This window comes from Coloeus monedula (genome assembly GCF_965178545.1).
Source record: "Coloeus monedula genome assembly, chromosome: 13".
NCBI lineage: Eukaryota > Metazoa > Chordata > Aves > Passeriformes > Corvidae > Coloeus > Coloeus monedula.
Genome location: NC_138793.1, coordinates 18983242 through 19004029, shown reverse-complemented (window position 1 = coordinate 19004029; position 20788 = coordinate 18983242). Strand labels below are relative to the sequence as shown.

Here is a 20788-nt window from a genome sequence, read left to right as displayed (position 1 = left end):
TTTTTTCCCAGCTTAAAAATAACTTGCAGCCTTTCTGCTGTTTTTGGTCAAGTACCACGAACCAAGATGTTCAACCCAGTTTCAGGAGACTCAGATTTTGCCACCTGGAGAGTGGCATTTCCATGTTACATCCCACACAAACTGAGCCTGCATCCAGGGATTTAATCAAAGGAAAACTTCTAGCCTAGGTATGGAGTGGTGAAATACTGGATTTTATGGAAAAGGGATGGGCCACAATCAACACTCCTGATTTATCCTGAATTACTTTACTTTTTCAGGAGGAGCACAGAATTCTTAGTGGGGATTGAGGCACTGATCTGTCTAACCCTTTTATTAGGATGGATCCAGAAGTTGAAAAGAGAGATATATGAAAAGATCAATATCCAATGGGATATTGAGGTGGCTTCCCAAAATGTCTCTTCTGCCCTTGCCTATGTCCAGTGCAGGTTTTACCCTGACCTTGACCAGCCAGGAATGGCAAATCCTGAAGGGTTGGAATTGGCCTTTTGCTTTGTGTAGCTGCTGACATTTTGGGAAGAGGAGGAGCTCCAAGCTTCTGCTTTTTTGGAGGTGTAGGCAAGAAATCCAAAGGATTTAACATGTGGTCGTGAGCAGAGGGAGGGAATTGTGTCCTGTCACAGAAGCCCTGAACTGAGCAGATGAGAAATGCTCCCAATATCGGCCAAAAGGGTGAAAATCCTTGTCTGGAATAGGAGAACAGACCTGAATAAAATGTCTTCAAGCTCCCTGGACCTGTTTTCCCTGGATGTTGTGGAAGGGGGTGGGAGGCAGTGTTTGAAAAGGAGACAGATGACGTAGCTCCTGTCCTGGCTGTGATTCCTGGCTGTGCCTCAGTGCTGGAGTATTCCACACACAGCCTTCCATGCTGGATACAATGAAACGCACTTAAAAACTGCATGGAAAACGCTTCTCTTGTGTTTAAAGAAAGCAGCAAATAGTAATAATAATAATAATAATTTGAAAAACCTTTAAGGAATGATGCCAGAAGATTCTGGGAGCACCAAGGGTGCCACAGCCTCGCTGGAGCTTCTCTTAGAGCCCTGAGCTTCTCCAACCCCCTTTGTTTTCCTCTCCCCCTTTCCTGGGGGATCCCATCCAGCTGTTCCACTTACCTGCTGGAATTTCTCAGATATTTATGGATAAATCTCCACAGCAAAAAGCCTTGTGTGCCCCTTTGCCAGTGCAAGTATACTCTGGGAATCTCCTGAATTAGAAACTTTACCTTTTTGTATCCCCTGGGTTGGGAAGTTGGAGTTTTGCTGAATTCAGCATCCTGAAAAGACATCAGTATCATGTGTCCTTAATTCTGTACAAAGGTTTTTCTGCTCCTGGACTCATTTATTGGGATATTGAGTAGAGTCAGCTCTTTAAGCTTTTGAGAGTAAAAGCAGTAAGTAAAAATCCCTTTTTTTTTCTCCCATGTGCTTGGTGGCTGGCACCTTTTCTTCTGGAGTTCTTTATCACTGATTGAATAAAGTTAAGCTTCAGGGTAGGTTTAGGAAGGTTATTTTAATGAAACCAACCAGAAGTTAAACAACACAAAGAACAGGTGAGAGGCCACAGAACAAAAACATACAACTTGAGAAATTAAACAAGATTTCTTTAGGCAGGTGATAATTTTCGTGGTGTTAGCTAGCTGGGAGAAAATTCCTGGAACTGTGTGTATAATAAATACCAGGAATCATCCAGTTGGTTGTCCCTAAAGTCCTGCAGGACACTGAACTGTATTTCATGCTCTAGAACAGACCTAATCTTACAAGATCAGTGCAAAAATCTTTACCTAAAGGTCCATTTTTCTAATTGCAGTCATTTTCCATGGATAAATTCACTGCAGTGGATTTTATTCACTGGGCAAGTTCAGCCCAGAAGTTGAGCAGGAAAAGGTTGTGTCACTGTCAGCACCACAAAATCCAGGGGTGATTTAAGGTTTGTTATTAACACACAGAGTAAAACAGGAATAGCTTGATTTTATGTCTCTGGGTAATCCAATGCTGCTTGAATTGCTGGAGATGAAAAATGAATGACTGGAAGAGATGGGATTTGAATCCTTTAGAATAGCAAATGATAAGAACAGTTGCAGGAAAGTGATGCTGGGTTTGCTATAAACAACAAATGTTGCGTAACACCGGCTGTGTTTTTCAAAACCAGATGTTGCAGCAGTTGACACCAGGATTTCTGCAAGTTATTTGCTCATCCTTCAGCTGCTTCATCACATCTCCCCTCTCAATACCCATTTTATACATTCTTTCTCATTATAATCCTGTAGTACTTAACAATTCCAGTCAATGTTCAGTGCATTTTAACTGTGATCACAATTCAGGGGGCTCTGAATTCTCTTAAATAAATGTACTGAGGTGGTTTGTTTTTCTGGTTTTTTTTAATTAACCTTCTGCATGTTCAAATCTTCATGTTCAAACCTTCATGCCACTAAATATTGTCTGGATGGCTCAGCAACGTCTGGGGAGCAGATTTATCCCTGTGGTGCTCAGCATGTGGCACAAAATCATTTCAGAAGCGTGAGAGGAACCCACTGAAATCTTTTGAAAGGAACAAATCTCTACAAAAAGCAGAATGTGCAGGAGAAAGTAGTAAGTAATGAATTGCCATTATTCATAAGCCCAGGGATTGATGGAATTGTAATTGGGAATTACGTGGAGGAGGAACAGTTGTGGGGACCAGAAAAGGAACATTCATTCTCTCCGTGTAAAGACAGGCACAAACATCTGTAGATCTGAATTTGGAGGCTCTCAAAATTTTCACTGCATATAGGACTCAAAGAAGAGATTTTTAAGCAGCCAAGACCCAGGTGGCAGCATTTTAAAGTGAACAGGACCTGCTGTGCTTCCCTGAGACCCCACCTGCAGAGCTGCATCCAGCTCTGGGATTCCCAATGTAAGAAGGAGCTGCTGGAATGAGTCCAGAGCAGGCCATGGAGATGCTCTGAGGGCTGGAGCCAGGCTGGGAGAGCTGGGGGTGTTCACCTGGAGAGAAGAAGGATCCAGGGAGAGCTCAGAGCCCCTGTCAGTGTCTAGAGGGGCTCCAGGAGAGCTGGAGAGGGACTGGGGACAAGGCATGGAGGGACAGGACACAGGGAATGGCTTTAAACTGAAAGTGGGGAGATTTAGATGGGAAATTGGGGAAGGAATCGTTCCTGTGAGGGTGGGCAGGCCCTGGCACAGGGTGCCCAGAGCAGCTGTGGCTGCCCCTGGATCCCTGGCAGTGCCCAAGGCCAGGCTGGATAGGGCTTGGAGCAGCCTGGGGTGGTGGAAGGTGTCAGGGTTGGAATTGGATGGGCTTTAAGGTCTTTCCAACCCAAACTGTTGCGGGATTCTGTGATTCTCTGAGGACACAATAAAACATTTAAAAGGCCACAACAAAACCTTCAGGCCGTGACTGCTGGGAAACAGAGGGAACTCAAGCTCCAGATGGGCAAGAGGGTGGCTTTGGGTGGAGCCTCCCTGGGGACAGGGACAAGGAAGGTGGCACCTGTTGCAGTGGTGCTGCTGTAACTTCGGCACTGCAGTGTTTTGGTGGGCACTTAGGAGGAAGTTCCATGTGATAAACACTGGTTTGAGTCTTACTGATAATAGAGAGTATAAATAGTTCTGAAAACAGGTGAATAGCTTGTAAATTGTGATTCTCTGGAAATAAAGTGACAGAATTCTGGGCTCTGCTTGGTAGGACTGCTCAGTGAAAACACACCATGCACAGCACATGTCCCTTCAGGGACCTGTCACTCACAGGTAAAGTTTTAGTGACTTTGGGTTGGGATAATTCTGCTTTTGTAGTTTTAAGCCAATGTAAATTGGTTTTTTATAAGAAAAAATCCGTGTGTGTATCCCCATGAGTGCAGTCAAAATGCAGGAGACATTTATAAGAGAATAGAAAGTCGATGAAATAATCTTTAGAAAGTTTTTCATGGTGAGTTGCTGGTCTGGGCGTCTTGGGAAGTGGGAGTCTCCAAGAATTCAGCACATCAAATACCTGACGTGGAAGATGGTGTCTTTAGAGGCTGAGGGATAGAGGCAGTGACCTGTCCTGGCATTCCATCCTTTCCACACTCAAATCCTGTTTTTACTTACACCTTATTCCAACGGAGGCTGAAATTTCTGTGAAACTTCAGGAAGGGAGGAGTCAGGATGTCAACAGAGCCATAAAACCACACTGAACTTGTAAAACCAGGCCCTGAAAACATGGAGACTTTTTCCTCATCCCAGTTTCCCTGGGAGGGATGGTGTTTATTCCTTGATGTTATTAAGATAATTCCATGTGTGTGTAGTGTGTTATTACAGCGATGAGTGGGGTGATAAGGCCAGGAGGAAATAAAGAGCTTTGCTTGGAGTGGATTATTTGGGTTGAAACTGCTTGGAATGAAGCTTTCCCAAGGCTGGAAGTGAAAATAGCACGGAGTGGTGGTACCAACATTCCTATCCAAGGGAAGAAGGCAGAGCTGGGCACCTGGAACACCTCCACAGGTCATGGGATGCTCTCAGAACGAGGCCTGGCACTTCCCAAAAGTCATCACTTCTGCCTGTATTTAGGAATATCCTCCTCATTCTTCTTCTGTCTTTGTTTTTCCGTAGTGAGTGTTGAAAAAGTGGAATTAAAGGGACTGGCACACAAGAAGAATGAAAGAAATGTTGAGTATTCCTTTGAGGTAAGTTTGGGTTTCCTTTGCTGTGAAAGAAGGGAGGATAATTCTTAAGGAGGAGTTAAGGAAATTCTCAAACTTTATCATTGGATCCCAAAAATTGGTCTAGCAGGGCTCCTTTGGGATAGATGGTAGTTTTTAATGAATGATTTGAAAGTCATAAATGGCTGTGGATGATGCAGAGGTTGGTAGGTGGGGACTGGCAAAAAAAAAAAAAGTTATTTCAATGCAGGAAGTCTTGGCAAAGTGTTTATTTAGGGGGAAATATGATGCCACACTTACAGGATGGTTACCCATATCCATGTCCATTCTTCTGCTGGAATGCAGAAGCCAGAGAGAATTTAAATCTTAATCTGGACAAAGAACAGTGTGGGGCTCTGAGGGCACAGCTGCTGGAAAGAGGCAGGGAGGGAGCCTGTGGGATGTGGTTCCAAAAGGTTGGAGAGTACAGAAAAACTTTGGAAATTCTTCAGGGCTTGAGGAAAACTCTGTGGAGTGAGAGTTGGGGGACTTGACTGGAAGGGGACTTTCACAATGGTCTAAAAGCGTTTCCAAAGGGAATAAAAAGACTTCCCAGCAAAGGGGATGCTAATCCAGCAGGAAAGGCAGCACAGGAACTGTTGTCTGTGAACTGAAGCCAGCCTGACTCCGAGTGGAAGTGAGAGCAGTGCCTGTGGAATGAGTGTGGTTCACCACACACCACCAGGAGAAGTGGCTTCCCCCCGGATTGACGCAGCCTCTGGAGCTTGGGTTGCTGCTCCCAATTCCGGTGGAGGGATGAGTTCATCCCATGAAACCCTGGGTGAATGGCAGGGATGGATCTGGGTGCTGCTGAGGAGCTGACAAACTGCTTTTCCTCCAGTTAGAATGAAGTATTCCAAAATCCAGGATGCACAGCCCAGAAAACGTCTCTGGTTTGTTTAATGAGGCCCCGGAGCCAAATGTGGGGTGTGAAAAGGAGAACCCAAAAGGAACCGGGCAGGAGAATCCCAATTATCCACAACTTTCACCAAGTTATTCCTTAAAACTCCCAGGCAGGGCAGAGCATCAGCTCAGCATCTGTTGGGATGTTGGCAGCATTAACCCCTGCAGGCTTGGATTCATGGAGAATGTCCCGAATCTCCTGAATCCCCGATTGTTCCAAATGTCATCAATCACAGACAGGATTTTTTCCAAGGGCTTTTCAAACTCCATATGAAGCCTGCAGTTGTCTCCACTCCAATTAAGATCTCGTGAAACTTCTTTTCCTATTACAAATTTTTCTATAAATAACAGAAATTACTGTACCCAGTGTTTCCCTTGACAGCTTGAACCGAAGGGAGAGCTGAGACTTCAGCTGAGCTGATAAATTGCTGTTTGCTGGGTTAAAAACCCAATTATGGAATGTTTTTATTCTGTTTAGGAGCTCGGGAATAGCGGGTCAATGGATGAAGCAGTTTAGTGTTCGCAGTGCTATTGTTCCCCCCATTTACAGTTCACATTATTGTTTTATAAGTCTTGAAAATCCAAGTTAAAACAGAAGTCGTGACAATTGTTGGGTTATTACAGAGCTAGAAAAAAAAGAGAGAATTTCCTGTATTTTCTGAAATTCCTCATGAATTAAAAAAATAAAAATTATTTACAACAAATTAAAAAAAAAAGCAACCCACAAACTTGGTGAAACTGCTCAAGTCTTTCTGTCTTGTCTTTTTTTTCCCCCCCTTTTTTTTGTGTAACAGCTTTGCCGAGAGGAAATTCCTCCCTTATGTAATATATTTTGAAATCCTCTCCTCTCCCCACTCTTTTTTTGGCAGCTTTTGGATGGCTGGAAAAACTTTGTGTATGTTTTGAGTTGTCATTGAAACTAATGTCATGTGAGAGGCTGCTCTGTGATCCTGAAACATCCACCCAGCTCCTTCCCCTATGGATCCAGATGCCTCCCAGACGCCTCCAATGGATATTTTGAATCCATAGGGATTCATCCCTGGCCTGACTCACGCTGATGTTCCTCATGCCAAGAAATCCTGACTTTTGGCTCAGTTAAACTTCACCTCCCAAGCAATAAGTGCTTCAATATCCAAGGATGTCGTGACTCGTTTGTGTGGGAATAAATACTGAATATTCCCCTTTTTTTAGGGCATGGACAAGATGGAGTCTGGAGCAGGAGCTCCAGGTTTCCTTGGGAAGGTTTTGCTTGGTTTTTTGCTGCCATTCCCAATTTCACGTGGCATATGGAGTTGATTAATTAGCAACAGGCAGCCTTGTGTGGGGGGAGCGGTTCCTGTTGGAAAGCAGATCCTACTAAGCAGCTGTTTTCTTTAACAATAATGGGAAAAAAAAATTCCATTGCTCCATGGTTGGTTGCTTTACTCTGGATGTCTGCAGTGTGGAAGGGCTGTGTAAACTCTGAGAGGCTTTTCCAAGCATCCAGAGTAGTGTGAAATGTAAAAACAGCGAGAATTGGGCAGCAATTTTGTCCTTGTGCACAAAAAAAAGTGTTTCCTTGTTGATGTCACCCATCACAACATCTGTGAGGGACAGTGGATGCCAATTATTGAATTTTTAGGAACCAAATTAAAATAATTACTAAACCAAATCCTTCTTGCTCTTCCCCAAGGTCCTGTGGTCTGATTCTTCGGTGACGTTGGTAACCAAATCTTCTGCTGAAGTGACTGAATTTATTTCAAAGGTAAAGACGAAAAGAAAAACACTTTGAAAATGAAAAAATGTTTTGTCTCTCTCTCTGATTTTGTTCAATGATACTTTTCAAAATGTGCCAAGATAATTCAGATTGAATTTCATTAAATGTTTGATTTGTAACTGGCAGTGGTTTGAATCTTGTAGAAATAACAAGGCTTCTTTTCACTTTTTATTTGTAATATCCTCCCTCTTTAGCTATCTCAGCTGTATCCAGAAGAAAACTTGGAGAAATTCATTCCTTGCTTAGCTGGTCCAGATTCATTTTACCTGGAACGGAACCACATGGACCTGGAATCAGACCTGAGGTATGCTGGGATTTTGTGGGGCTTTTATCTTCACACTTGGCTTCTTTCACCAAGAAAAAAACAGGAACTAGAAATATCTCCATATTCTAAATTACTTTAAAGAAATTAGAGCCTGATCCTCAGCTTTTTTCCTTGATGTTCCATTAATTCCAGTGCATAAGAATTTTTCAGGAATTCTTTCTTCAGAAATACAGATGGTAATAATATTCTGTATTAAGCTTCCTGAAGAACTGATATTTCCTCATTCCTTGTGAAGAACAAATAGAGGATCACTGGCTCTGCAAAAGTTTGTTTTGGACTCAAAAATAACCAGAATTGCTTAAAACAATCGCTGAAAACTCAGGAAAAAAATAGAAGCCTGAACAGTCACCCATCTGTATTGAGGAATGGGTTGTGGGGATTTTTTTTCCCCTTTCCCCTTTCATGGAGTTTTTATTTTCTCAGTTGTTTTAGGTTGTTGTGGTGTTTAATTTAATTTAAAAATGTTAGGTATGTATTTAGATATCATTAGATATTTATAATTTTTGGAAGCCTTTAACAGCTAAGAAATTTTTGAAGCCTTAGCTTGTACCTCCTTAAATTATCACAAATATCTGGCCATTATTTAATATAAACCAGTATTTTAAATATCATAATCTGTGGTAGATCACATCAGGTTTCTCTTTCTAAATATGATTTTCCTAGGAAAATTAGAGGGACTTAAATTCTTTTCAGCTGCTACTGTCTGTATCTATGCAAACTGAGATTATTGTAATGTTAATATTATTCTGATCTTAATATGATATTATTATAATATTAAACAACACTTTAAAATATTAATTAACTTCATTAGAGCTTCTGCTTTACACTCATTTTCCCTAAGCCACGGTGGATATTGGTTTTCCATAGGCAGCAGCCAGCAGGTGCATGCCTGGATTATTTTTCATGGCAAACAGCATTCCCGTTCCCTTGCTGTGCTCCAAGGAGCAGAGGCTGCAAGGAGAATTCGGGAAGCTGCAGGGAATGTGTGTGGCTGCTGTTGAGGAACCACAGCCTCTCCAAATCTGGGTTAATGGAGCAGCACCCTGCACTGCCAGGGCTCAGCTGCAGCTCTGGAGCAGGGGAAGGAGCTGCTCTGAGGTGCTGCTCAGCTGTGAAATGCAGCGATGAACTGTGGGGTTTCCAGCTGGGAAGCACTTCTGGGCACGTGGAGGTGCAAAGTTTTGGGAGATTGGTGTTTTTTCATGGAATCCCAGAGTAGTTTGGGTGGGAAGGGGTGACCTCAAAGCTCATCCCATTCCACCCCTGCCATGGGCAGGGACACCTTCCACTGTCCCAGGCTGCTCCAAGCCCCGTCCAACCTGGCCTTGGGCACTGCCAGGGATCCAGGGGCAGCCACAGCTGATTTGGAAAGCACCTGTGCCAGGGCCTGCCCACCCTCACAGGGAAGGATTTTTCCCCAATATTCTGTCTAAATCCACCCTCTTCCAGCTCAAAGCTGTCCCTCCTTGTCCCGTCACTCCATCCCTTGTCCAGAGTCCCTCTCCAGCCTTTCCACAGGCCCCTTTAGGTGCCGAAATGCTGCTACAAGGGCTCTTTTCCCTTAAAAGAGGCACAGGGAAAACGTGACATAAGTTTTTCCCTAAACTGCCAGACTCTGCATCTGCTGTTTATCTCCAAGAGGAGGAAATTCAATAACAGATCCATCTCTATTTTATATTCCTCAGGTTCCTGCATTTGAAAGGCAATTTTCAAGTTTACATTTGAACATTTTCTGCCTTAGGAGTGTTCAGGGTTCCTAAGTGAGGGGCATCTTTGCTGAAACACTCAACGGAGTGAGAACAACCCAGAAGTAACAGGGTTTGGTAATAAGGATAAGAATATCCATAAATTCCCAGAGTTCAGAATTGCATGGTGTGTTTCAGCTTTTAAATTTCCAATCTAACTTCCAACTGTGCTGTCCAGAGTGCAATCCTGATGGATTTGGGAGGCTCTAACAGAGCAGGGGCTTTGTTTGCTGCAGGTACCTGGCCCCGTTCCCTTCCCACGTGGTGAAAAACGACCACGTCAGGAAGTTCTTCAGCACTTCATCTCCCTCACAGCAACTTCAGAGCTCAAGTGAGTTGAAATAAAGTTTAAAAAGTATTTTTTTGTGCTGGTGTGCATTTCCAAAACTGATGCCATTTGTAACTCTGTTCCTTGTTTTCAGATCCTGGCAACCCCTCCCTGTATAAAGTAGGAACTACGCTGGGAACATCTGGAAGGTGAAATATTTATCTTGCATACAACTCATTCTCTTTAAGAGACAGTTTTCATTTTCTCCAAGGAGCCAGTATTGTGGCTTCTTTTGCCACTTCTATGTGAAAAGGTGAAAAATTTCCATAGGATTATATTTGGGCTTCTTTACTTCTTTTTAACAATGCAACGGCCGTTCTCTCAAAAGCTTTTTTAAATCACAGAGAGGCAGCAGAATATTTAATATCTGTGATTATTGAAGGAGATAATTGAAGGAAAATTCTGTTCAAGGTGAAGATCAGCTTCACCCTTCGCCAGAACTGCCCTGTTTTACTGAGCTGTGGAACAGGGCAGGTACAAATCTGTACCTTGGCTCCAATGGGGCAGTTTTTTCCCAGAATCCCAATTTCTGTGGCCGCAGCAGCTGAACTCTGGGTGACACAGCTTTTATCCAATGTGCTAAACCAAACCTGCTCCTGTTTTTCAGACCTATATGTGGGGTGGCTGGAATTCAGTCCTCCCAGAACCACGTCCAGCACTCAGCTGCTGCTCCCGTTGCTCTGCCCCACTGCTCCCACTCCGGAGGCGCCGGCTCCTCGCTGGGCTATCGCTCCCAGATGGACACCTCCTCTCCATCCATGCTGATGTCTTCCAGCCCTCAGACCCCTCAGACACAGGAGCAAAATGGGATCCTGGACTGGCTCAGGAAGCTGCGCTTGCACAAGTATTACCCTGTCTTCAAACAGCTCACCATGGAAAAGGTAGGGCAGGAAATGGGGGAAAGCAGCCAGCTTTTAAATTATCCCCATGTTCTCCAGGCTGGGAACATCTGTGCTGAGGATCCCACAAGTTTCTGGCACTTCACTTTCTGATTTCTGGTTTTCACTTTCTGAGAGCAGTAATAAATTGATGAAAACCTTCTTGCTGTTTTCTCTCTGTGTTGTGTCCAGGGCTGTCCAACAGCTGCTGCCTCTCCCAGGCTTCCTCATGGAATGCTTGGAGATCCAGCTTGGATGCTGCCTTAGGAGCTCGCCTTGGCTCCCTGGACATACCTTTGTGTGCAGTAGATACCTAAATATGTTGATTTCTCTTTATTTCTGCTTCTTGGTTGATTTTTCTCCCAAAATATTTGGTTACCCTCGTTTTAAAAAATAGATTTCCAGAGATTTCTGGCATGAATGTGAACATGAGTGAGTGAGCTCTGTTTCCTGCAGAAATTCCTGTGGAAGAATCATCTCTTTGCATTGTAAGAGTCCCAAATAACACCTGTGTGTGCTGGATTTTATCTGAAAAACGTTTTAGAGCATTTTCCCAGCTCCACTGGGGAATTCCTTGTCCTCTGTCTTTTGGCCTGGAACGCCCTCCAGTGGAGGGACGGCTTGGGCTGAGCTTTGTGCTGGTTATAGAATATTTTATGGCTTTAATTTTAATCTCTTACCAGAGTCTTCTGATTTAATTTTCTTCATTATATGAAGGGAAATATACTGGGGTTTTTTTTCTTTAATAAAGTAGTAAAACTCTCTATTCCAGTATATTTTAAAAAGCAATTGTTATTATGCATACTTCACTGGCTTTCATTTTAATTACATTTTAATATAAATGTCTGTATCTATCTCTATATTTTATTATTAAATTTACTATTGGTGTATATTTTCCACTGCACTTCTGTGGTAAATGACACACTGGGAAAACTGGAGTGGTTTTCTAAGATCCTTAAATTCACTGATAGCACCAAGTTCTGTTTTAATTTAATTCTATTTTAATAAGTTCACAAGTTATTTCATCTTTATTGGGACTGGTTAATATAAGCACACTCCTAATTTAATTAAATCTACAGGTCTTCTTTCTTTCATGCCAGTCCCCCACGCTTTCCTTTTACATTGATTCTATAATTGAAAACTGGAGTAAAGGGTTTGTTTGAATTTAAAAATGGTTTTAAAGTTGCCTTTTGGAATTGCTCTTCACTGAAAATGGGAATAAGAATATTCCAGGTTATAAAACTAAGCACATGTTTTTGCTTTCCAAGTTTCTGAGTCTTACTGAGGAAGATTTGAATAAGTTTGAGTCCCTCACCATGGGAGCAAAGAAGAAGCTCAAGACCCAACTAGAGCTGGAGAAGTAAGTGAGGGCTGGGGGAACTTTCTTTAAGGTCAAAAAATGCAAGTTTTACAGTAGTTTTTGCTTCCCAGACCACAAACCCACCAGGATTCCCACCTGGAGATATGGATGATGCTTATCTCCCTTACTAAACAATATTGAGTACTTACTGCTGCTTGTTCAGGGTTGTGGTAAGGATACCAAATTTTAAAATAATACACAAAATATACACATTATTTTTGGGTTTTTTAAACTTGTGTCACGGTTATTGCAAAGATTTTGGGCTCCCACCCAGCTGACATTGATGGGAGCTGTAAGATTTGCAAGCCCAGGGCATGCACACCCAAAGTCAGGGTGTCCAGCAGGACTTTTTTCTCCTAGGAAGTGACAATTTTTTGGCTCCAATCCATGTGGATGAAGCACAGCTACTTTGGGAGCTGCCTCAGTGTCCCACAGTGACCCCAGGCAGCTGTGACAGCCCTTTGAGGACACTGATGCAACAGCTTGTCCTGGTTTGTGCATCTCCACTCACTGGGAAGTGTTTATTCTGCAGCTACTGCTGTTCCTTAAAAAGCAATTAGAAATCCAAATCTGTGCCCATTTATCAGAGCTCCTTGGCAGCATTTTTCAGCAGTCTTAGTTTTTCCAGAGTGCGTTTGGAAAAGGAAAACTTGGAACTGTATTTGTTTTCTCTTTGGGTTTGGTGTGCAGGGCTGGGTTGCGGATGTGCTGCCATAATATGGGACAGAATTTTAGAGTTTAGTCAGGGTTTGGTGATGTTTTACCCTGGACAAATAAGAGCATTAGTGTTGTAATCACATGGCAAATAGTCCAACCCTATCTGCTGGCAGTTATGGTCAGCACTGGTGTGATTTCCAAGTGTTTCCATTTGAAATGAGCACAGCATCAGTGGATTGTTTAATGGGCTTTGTCTGCTCCGGGTTCAATCAGAAATGGATTTGTGGTTGTGTCTTAGCCAGTTTCTGTCTCTTCATACTCCTCTCCATCACCCCTAGGGAGAAATCAGAGAAACGGTGCCTAAACCCCTCCACACCTTCCTCAGTGACCAGCAGTGGGGTGGCCAGGGTTCCCCCCACTTCCCACGTGGGGCCTATCCAGAGCATCCGGGGCAACCACGCCGCAGGTAAGGGGAGCAGGGACACAGCTTTGACCCTTGTGCTCAGCTCTGCTTACACAAGGGTCAGCTCATTCCTGTGCTGCTTCTTCCCCAAGCTTTATCTTCCAAAAGCTATTGGCTTAATAGGGAGCAAGAAAAAAGTCTGATTTCAGTGATTATTGGGGGCAATAAAAAGTAGTTTCTTCCTCATGGCTCTGGTGGGAACAGGCAGCTGCTGTGGTCGGACTGTTCCACCTCTGATGCATCTCTGTAAATCCTGAGCATCGCTGTGTGGGTGTTCTGAGCTGCTGCCAGTGTCACCCCCGTGTTCCCACCCCTGTCCCTGCAGAGCTGCGAGTGGACGTGGATCAGCCAGCCCACCCCCTGCCCCGGGAGGGCAGCTCCTCCGAGTACTCCAGCTCCAGTTCCAGCCCCATGGGGATCCAGACGCGGGAGGAGAGCTCGGACAGCGCCGAGGAGAACGAGAGACGTAAGCAGAGCCCCCCAGCCGTGCCCCCTGCCATGCCCAGGGCTGTCCTCACAGCTCCTCTCTCCCCAGGCCTGGAGCTGCACCTGGACGCCTCGGACAAGGAGAAGCCGGTGATGCTGCTGAACCATTTCCCCTCGAGCTCTGCCAGGCCCACAGCCCAGGTGCTGCCCGTGCAGAACGACACCGGCTCGGGCCCGGGCGGCCACCACGCGCTGCCCATGCAGATGCTGTCCCCCACCCCCTCACACATCACCCCCATCCGCATGCTCAGCTCCGTGCACAAACCAGAGCGCGGCTCTGCAGACATGAAGCTGCTCTCGTCCTCTGTGCACTCCCTCTTGTCTTTAGAAGAAAGGAATAAAGTGTCTCCCGGCTCCAGGGGCAGCATAAAGATGGAAAAGGGCTTTGGGAACGCCGTGGTGGATGTCATGTCCGCGTCCTCTCCGCACCAGCCCTTGCAGGTGCTGTCGGGGGGTGCTGAGAGCAGCTCCCCCACCTCCACCATGAACTTTGGGCCTCGGACCAAAGTCGTCCACGCTTCCACTCTGGACAGAGTGATCAAACCAGCCCAGCAGCCAGGACTCATAGTGGAGACGAGCACTGCTGCCACGGTGACGTCCAGCACAGTCTTCCACGTGGCTCGTCCGCCCATCAAACTGCTGGTGTCGTCTTCTCTTCCCACCGACTCCGCCATGGCCGGACAGACTTCCTGCTCCAGTAATATGCAAATAACGGTGTCCCCTGCAATAATCAACCCCCGGACTGCTCTGTACACAGCCAACACCAAAGTTGCCTTTTCTGCCATGAGCAGCATGCCCGTGGCGCCCATGCAGGGCAGCTTCTGCGCCAACAGCAACGCGGCCTCCTCCAGCAGCCACCCGTCCCCATCCTTCACCACCATGGCCAACCTGCCCAGCTGCCCCGCGCCCAGCTCCAGCCCCACGCTCTCCTCTGGCGCCGACAACAACTTCTACAGCAGCAGCAGCAGCAGTAGCAGCAGCAGCAGCAGCAGCGGCTCGGCCGGGAGCGTCCCCGTCCCCAACCAGAACCACCACCACCACCACCACCAGCAGCCGCCGCCGCAGCCGCCCGGCTGCATGGTGTGCAGCTCCTGCGGCTGCAGCGGCAACTGCGGCTCCAGCGGCATGACCGTCAGCTACGCCAACTATTTCCAGCACCCCTTTTCAGGACCTTCCATGTTTACTTTCCCTTTCCTGCCCTTCAACCCCCTGTGTAGCAACGGCTACATCAACACGCAGCAGTACAACAGCAGCACCACGTTCCCCGTGGTGCACACGGCCTACAACAGCGGCCTGGCCCCCGACTCCGTCATGGCCGGACAGTCCACCTTCGCCGTGCCCCCCATGCAGAACTTTATGGCGGGCACGGCCGGGGTGTACCAGGCACAGGGAATGATGGGCAACGGCAACGGGTCGAGTCACAAAAAGAACGGGAACCTTTCCTGTTACAACTGCGGGGCCAGCGGGCACAGAGCTCAGGACTGCAAACAGCCGCCCATGGATTTCAATCGGCAAGGTAAAGGTGGGCGATAGAGTGTGGCCTTGAGCCCTGCCCCGGGACAGGACGGGGTCTGACGGCATCTTGGAATCTCTGGCTTGTGAAAATACTTTGTTATTAACAGTTGATGGTCTGAGCTATTGGCAAATTTTAGGCAGCCTCATCAGGAGGGCCCAGGCGAGGCCTCAGGTGTGCTCTGTGGGGTTGGCTCTGTTTTTTGGGGAGGGATGAAACATCAAGGAAGGGAGGGAGCTGCTGTGGACAGGTTGCAGCAGAATTGCTGTTGCTGCTTCTGGGCCTGTCAGCCAGGTCAGCTTCAGTCATTGCTGTAAATTCCCCTGGAATTTTAGAAACTGAAATCTGTGTTCTTCTTCCCTTCCTGCCCAAAACAATAACCTGAATGAAGAATTGCTGTTCAACCACTCCTGAAGGTCCTGTTTGCTGCTGTAATTATTTTATAGGACATGTTGCATACACACTTAGAGCACAGGCTTACCCAGGAGAGAGCTGAATCCTTTATTCTGGGCAGGAAACAGCTAAAAGAAAAATGCTGCTTTACCAAGAGCACTTTTTAGTCCCATTTCTCTTTTTTGTTTCAATTGTCTTATGTTGAGATAGTCTGAGAGTGGTGTAGGCTAAGAAATGAAATGCAAACTGAGTGAACAGCACTGAGGTTCCATTTGACATTGTGCCTTGTCTGTAGCCTTTACCTGGATTCATTTTTATGTGGTCTCAACAGTTTGAACACCATAAATTAACAAGTGTCAGGCATTGGGTGGCAATTTACAGCAGGAAAAAGGTAAATACTGAGGGAATTCCTGTGGCAAATGGTTTTGTGTTGGCCAGGGGGAAGCAGAGCTGCTGGCCTGTCAGTCCTGAGTGGGAGAACTTCAGAAATGCGCAGACTCTGAAGTCTTTTTATATTGCATTTAATTTCATTAATTAAATTCCTATTTAAAATCTCCCAAACCTTTCATGAGGGTATGGACTGACAGGACAAGAGGGAATGGCCTTAAACTGAAGGAGGGCAGGGTTAGATGGGATACTGGGAAGAAATTCTTCCTTGTGAGGGTGGGGAGGCCCTGGCACGGGATGCCCAGAGAAGCTGTGGCTGCCCCTGGATCCCTGGCAGTGTCCAAGGGCTTGGAGCAACCTGGGTAGTGGAAAGTACTGGGGTTGGAACTGGATGATTTTTAAGATCCCTTCCCATCCAAACCATTGTGGGATTCTGTGACTCCTTTGAACAAACTTGTGCCAGCCCTAAATCTGCACCCAAGCTCCAGTGGTGCATTCCATGTGTAAGAAGTAGCAGGTGGGTTTGGGAAGCTCTGGGAGGTGACTGGTGTGTAACCCCTGTGTCCATGTCCTGTCCCAGGTACGTTCAGGCTGAAGTACGCCCCTCCCTCCGAAAGTCTGGACTCCACAGACTGAGATTCCCCCACCTGGCACCACGATGCTGTAAAGCCATGGAGAGCGACGGAGATCGAACTACAAAACTGAGACGTCCAGTTGCTGTTAAGCTTAATGTATTTTTTAATCCAAAGGTGCTTTACTTTATTAGACTAGGTAGAAAATCTAGCTTAGGGGTGCAGCCAACCCAGTTTTGATTGCCAAATTCAAGCTTTGTTGTTGGAACTCCTGACTCCGTGTCCTCGGACCGATGGACGGATGGATGGTGGAGCTGGCCAGCTGCAGTTCCTGCTGGAAGTACAACATCCTGTGTACTTTTTTGGCTGGAGAACATTGCCATAATTGGACTTTCCAAGGTGAAAGGCCTGACTCCAGGGCAGCTCCGTTCTGAGGCGAAAGGTAGGAGTGGCCGGAAGGACTTTGGCACCCCTGGGCTAGGTAAAATGTCTACTTTTTTTCAAAAGTGATCAGGCACTAATCTCTGGGATTTTTAAGGATTGCACTACAGAAGAATGTAAAACTCTTCAAGCTTTCTGCACTTTTAGCAGACAGTGTCACTCTGAGACCAGTGCAAGAGGCAAAGAAGTTCCAACCTTTACAAATTGGCACCAGCAGGCTTACGGGACTTAATTCCACAATAAAAATCCTAAAAAGTCTCTCTTTTCCCTTCCAAAAGAACACACACGGCAGTTTCGGTTCCTTCTGGAAACAAACTCGTGCTTCATTGTCTCACCTATTACTAGCTAGTGCTGGGTTCCCAGCACTGGAATAAACTTAGTTTCCAAGGGTCCAAGTCCCAGAGACTTCAGAGTCATAAAGGCTTCAAGGATTTTTCCTGTAATACACAAAACCTTTACGTCCTGTTACTGTATATAGGTCTCTTTCACAGAAACCTTATTATTCTGCTTTTGTAAATGAATTTTAAACCATCCTAAAAAAAAAAAAAATCAAACTAAGAACTCTGGCAGCAGAGTTGATAAGCTTTTGCTTTACTTTATATGAAATACCCTTTGGCTCCTACCCCAGGATTCAGGAGTGGTGGGAGTCAAACATGTAAAAGGTAGTAAAAACTTCATTATTATCAAGACTTGGAAGGATTTCTTGTCGGCCTCCTTCGTTGCAGTAGGTTGTAGATGAGTAGCTTTGGTGTTAACTACTTAGTCCATCATTTGTGGGTGACAAATCTAAATTAGGACTCGAGAGGAAGCCAAACCCATCTCGAACTGCTAATTTGAAACACTTTGGTCCTGTCTGGTTGAAAGAAGATCCTAATCCTCATGGCTTCCCCCTCCCCGGGAATTTGACGGCATTAAATGGGTGAGGCCTCCTCTGTAAAAGTGTCTGACAGAGAGATATTTGCATCCTGTAATTTGGGAGACACCTTTAAAGTCTGAAGCCTTGTTTACACTCGGAGGTATTCCTTACACCAGGATGAATCCATAGGATTTGTAGCGGAGCAGTGACTTGGGAAGTCCTCTGGGAGCAGGAGGGTTTGGAGCTGTGCAGAGCTGCCCCCAGGAGATGGGGCCGTGTGAGGGGGGAGCTCAGCCCTTCCTGGGCCATGCTCATAGGAAAGGAACATTTTGGGCCATCCCTGTGTCCCTCTGTCTCTCCAAGGGCATCTCAGCCTCGCTGGAAGGCAGGTGGGATCATGAGCATCGGGAGAGCCTCAGGAATGTGGGTGGGCCCAGGGAGAGATCCAACATCAAAATTTGCAGAACAGTTGGTTTAAACAAACAAACAAACAAACAAAAGATACTTTTTATTGCTATGCAATAAGAACTCCCTGATTTGTGTATTCCCAGCCCAGCTCCCGCTCCCTCCTGGCTCTGCCTGCATTTGAGGACGTTCCCTGTGTTCCCATGAGCAACCTTCAGACCTACAACACTAAAGGGATGAAAACTGACAATGCAATTTACTTTGCCTTAATGAGCTCAAGACAATGGTAGGAACAGTCTGTCCCACTGCATCATGCCCAAGGAAAACGTGCAGTTCCGTGTTTACTATTTGCAGCTTTGAGGGTCTCTCCAGTGGCCTGGAACATGTGCTGAAAGCCAAACTTAGTGTTATTATTATTATTGTTATTATTATTTTTTTCACTTTTTTTAAACAATATTTTAAAATTGTATTTAAAGAAACTGTATTTCAACACACATGTGAGTATTCAAAACCTTCTCAAAACAGCAAAAAACAGCAGCAGCAGCAAAAAAAAAAAAAAAAAAGTCATTTCTGTAGCAGTTGTGTTTTGTTTTACTGCCCAAGGCTGGGCACAGTTGTGTCTGATCTTCATCACAGAAAAAATCATATCAAAAGGACTGTAAAACTGAACTTCTGTCCAGCAAATTGTTTCATTCCTTTCTCCTGAGCTTTCTTTAGGATCCTTTCCCTGTGTGTAGAGTTAAGGCTGATGTTTCCAGCAAACTGTTTCATTCCTTTCTTTGGGATTGTTTCTTTGTGTCAAGTTAAGGCTGATGTTTCTTCAAGTGGCTCGTGGCTGCGTTTGGGTGGCGCTTTGGAACAGTTGGGGCTGGGTTTGGAGTAAGATCCAATCCAGAAGGACCTGGAGGCAACATGAGAGTCCGAAAGGAAGGTCTGGTGAGCCAGCAGCAACCTCAGAGCCTTCCCCAAATCCCAGCGAGTTGGGGCTTCAGACCTGCCAGTGAACACCCTCCACTCTGTACCCAGAACAACCAAAGTTGGTAAGTCCGAACAGAGCACCTTAATTCCATAAAATTATCCTTAATCTGTTCTTAAAAGGCACAAATCCATCTTTTTACCCCTAAAAAGCAAGGCAGCTTGGCTTGGAATAGTAGAGTTCCAGCTGCCCTGCCTGAAGGAACCAGTTCTTAAACCCTATTTTTGTACACTGAAAGATGGAGATTTCAAAGAATGTTATTTAGCCCTATCTTTGTCCTGCAAGTATAAAAAGAATTCGTTCTCCTGATGGATTTCACTGTGGAATGGGAATGATTTTTCAGTGTAAGAGGGAAGGGAATCCCCAGCCATCTCCCTGCAGGGGCACGGAGAACTCAGTGAGGAGCCTTTCCCAGGGGAGGGAGCAGCAAGTGGTGCAGTTCAGCTGCATTTTCCATTTGATGATGGAAAGACTCAAAATTGGATGGAATTTCCAGCAAACTCCTCCTCACCCTGTGCAAATTAAGCATTAATAAATATTCTGGGCTTGACCCTAATGGGGGAGCAGAGAAGGAGGAGAGGGAACAGAGATACTGATCAGAGGGTTCCACCCTACTTTTATTGAAAACTATATTTGAACTGTTATTAAAGTTTATCAAAACTGGTTTTTATTCAAACCAGCTCTGTCACACTCAGCTTTTTGTGAAACCTTTTCATACCACGGTCATTAAATCTTGGCAAATTAAGCACCAGACTTCCCAACGTTTAACGGTCCACACCAGGCCTCGGCCATCCCCCCCAAACCCCATTTCCTCGCCGGCCTGCTCCAGGCAGACATATCCCAATCCTGGGATGAGCCAGGCTGTGGCACCGGGTAGAGCAACGCTCCTCCCAAAATCATCCTGCGGGGGAGCTGTGGCTGTGCCAGAGGGACCCTCGGAGCGCTGGATCCGGGCTAGTCTGGAACACCTGTAAATGGGATGAATATGGGCAACTCTGGACAAAAATCCACATAATGGAGCATTTGTGAGAGTAGGAATCACTTTGGCTGGTTGAGGCCCCACAGCTCTTGTAATAAACCCTTGGAATTACCCATTTGTTCCTGAAATCTTCCTGATGTACACAAGAACCGTGTTGGTACTGAAGCAGAAAGCAAATCCCGTGTGTTTTCAAGTGCAGATTAACAGCTTCTCTTGGACATAACTTTCCATTAGGAATGAAGGAAATTCCTGCTCCATTTGAGCCATTTCTTTTACTTCGATCACTTCTAGTATTACAAATTCTGCATGTAACTTTATAAATATTTTAAATAGTTTTGTAAATATTTAATATTCAGCTAATTTGATTTTGAATTGTAAATGTCAAGTATTCTGGTATTGGGATTTTTATGTTTTATTATACTTTGTTAAAAGTTAAATTGTACATTTTTAGAATGTTTTTATCTGAGTAAATTTAATGTATGGAAAATAAAGAGTTAAACAGAATCCCTTGGTATTGGCTTTCATTTTAAAGGGATTCAGCTGTGTGGGGGCTTCTCCAGCTTGGCAGTAGCAGGGAATTATTTTTAATTCCTTTAATTATTTTGCTGTGAAAGTGCCTAGGAATAACCACACGAGCCAGAATTAAGTTGGGATGTAATCCATCCGTATCAG

At 45.3% G+C, this 20788-nt stretch overlaps 1 protein-coding gene across 3 annotated transcripts in view; it reads left to right on the top strand.

The window, feature by feature from the left end:
• ZCCHC14 (zinc finger CCHC-type containing 14) overlaps positions 1–20511 on the top strand; it is a 49696-nt gene extending 29185 nt beyond the window's left edge. Inside the window, exons 3-13 of one of the 3 annotated variants that reach the window (XR_014226799.1) lie at positions 4605–4678; positions 7269–7340; positions 7547–7656; positions 9659–9753; positions 9845–9899; positions 10358–10631; positions 11897–11988; positions 12984–13111; positions 13434–15110; positions 16468–16901; positions 18965–20511. Coding sequence is in view for 2 of the 3 variants with exons in the window: in XM_082290191.1 (XP_082146317.1) it covers positions 4605–4678; positions 7269–7340; positions 7547–7656; positions 9659–9753; positions 9845–9899; positions 10358–10631; positions 11897–11988; positions 12984–13111; positions 13434–15110; positions 16468–16523 (2633 nt within the window). In the remaining variant the exon portion in view is untranslated. Of the gene's footprint in view, positions 1–4604; positions 4679–7268; positions 7341–7546; positions 7657–9658; positions 9754–9844; positions 9900–10357; positions 10632–11896; positions 11989–12983; positions 13112–13433; positions 15111–16467 lie in introns of all 3 variants that reach the window. The other 2 variants (XM_082290192.1, XM_082290191.1) reach the window with 2 other exon arrangements.
• Positions 20512–20788: the final 277 nt, after the last annotated feature.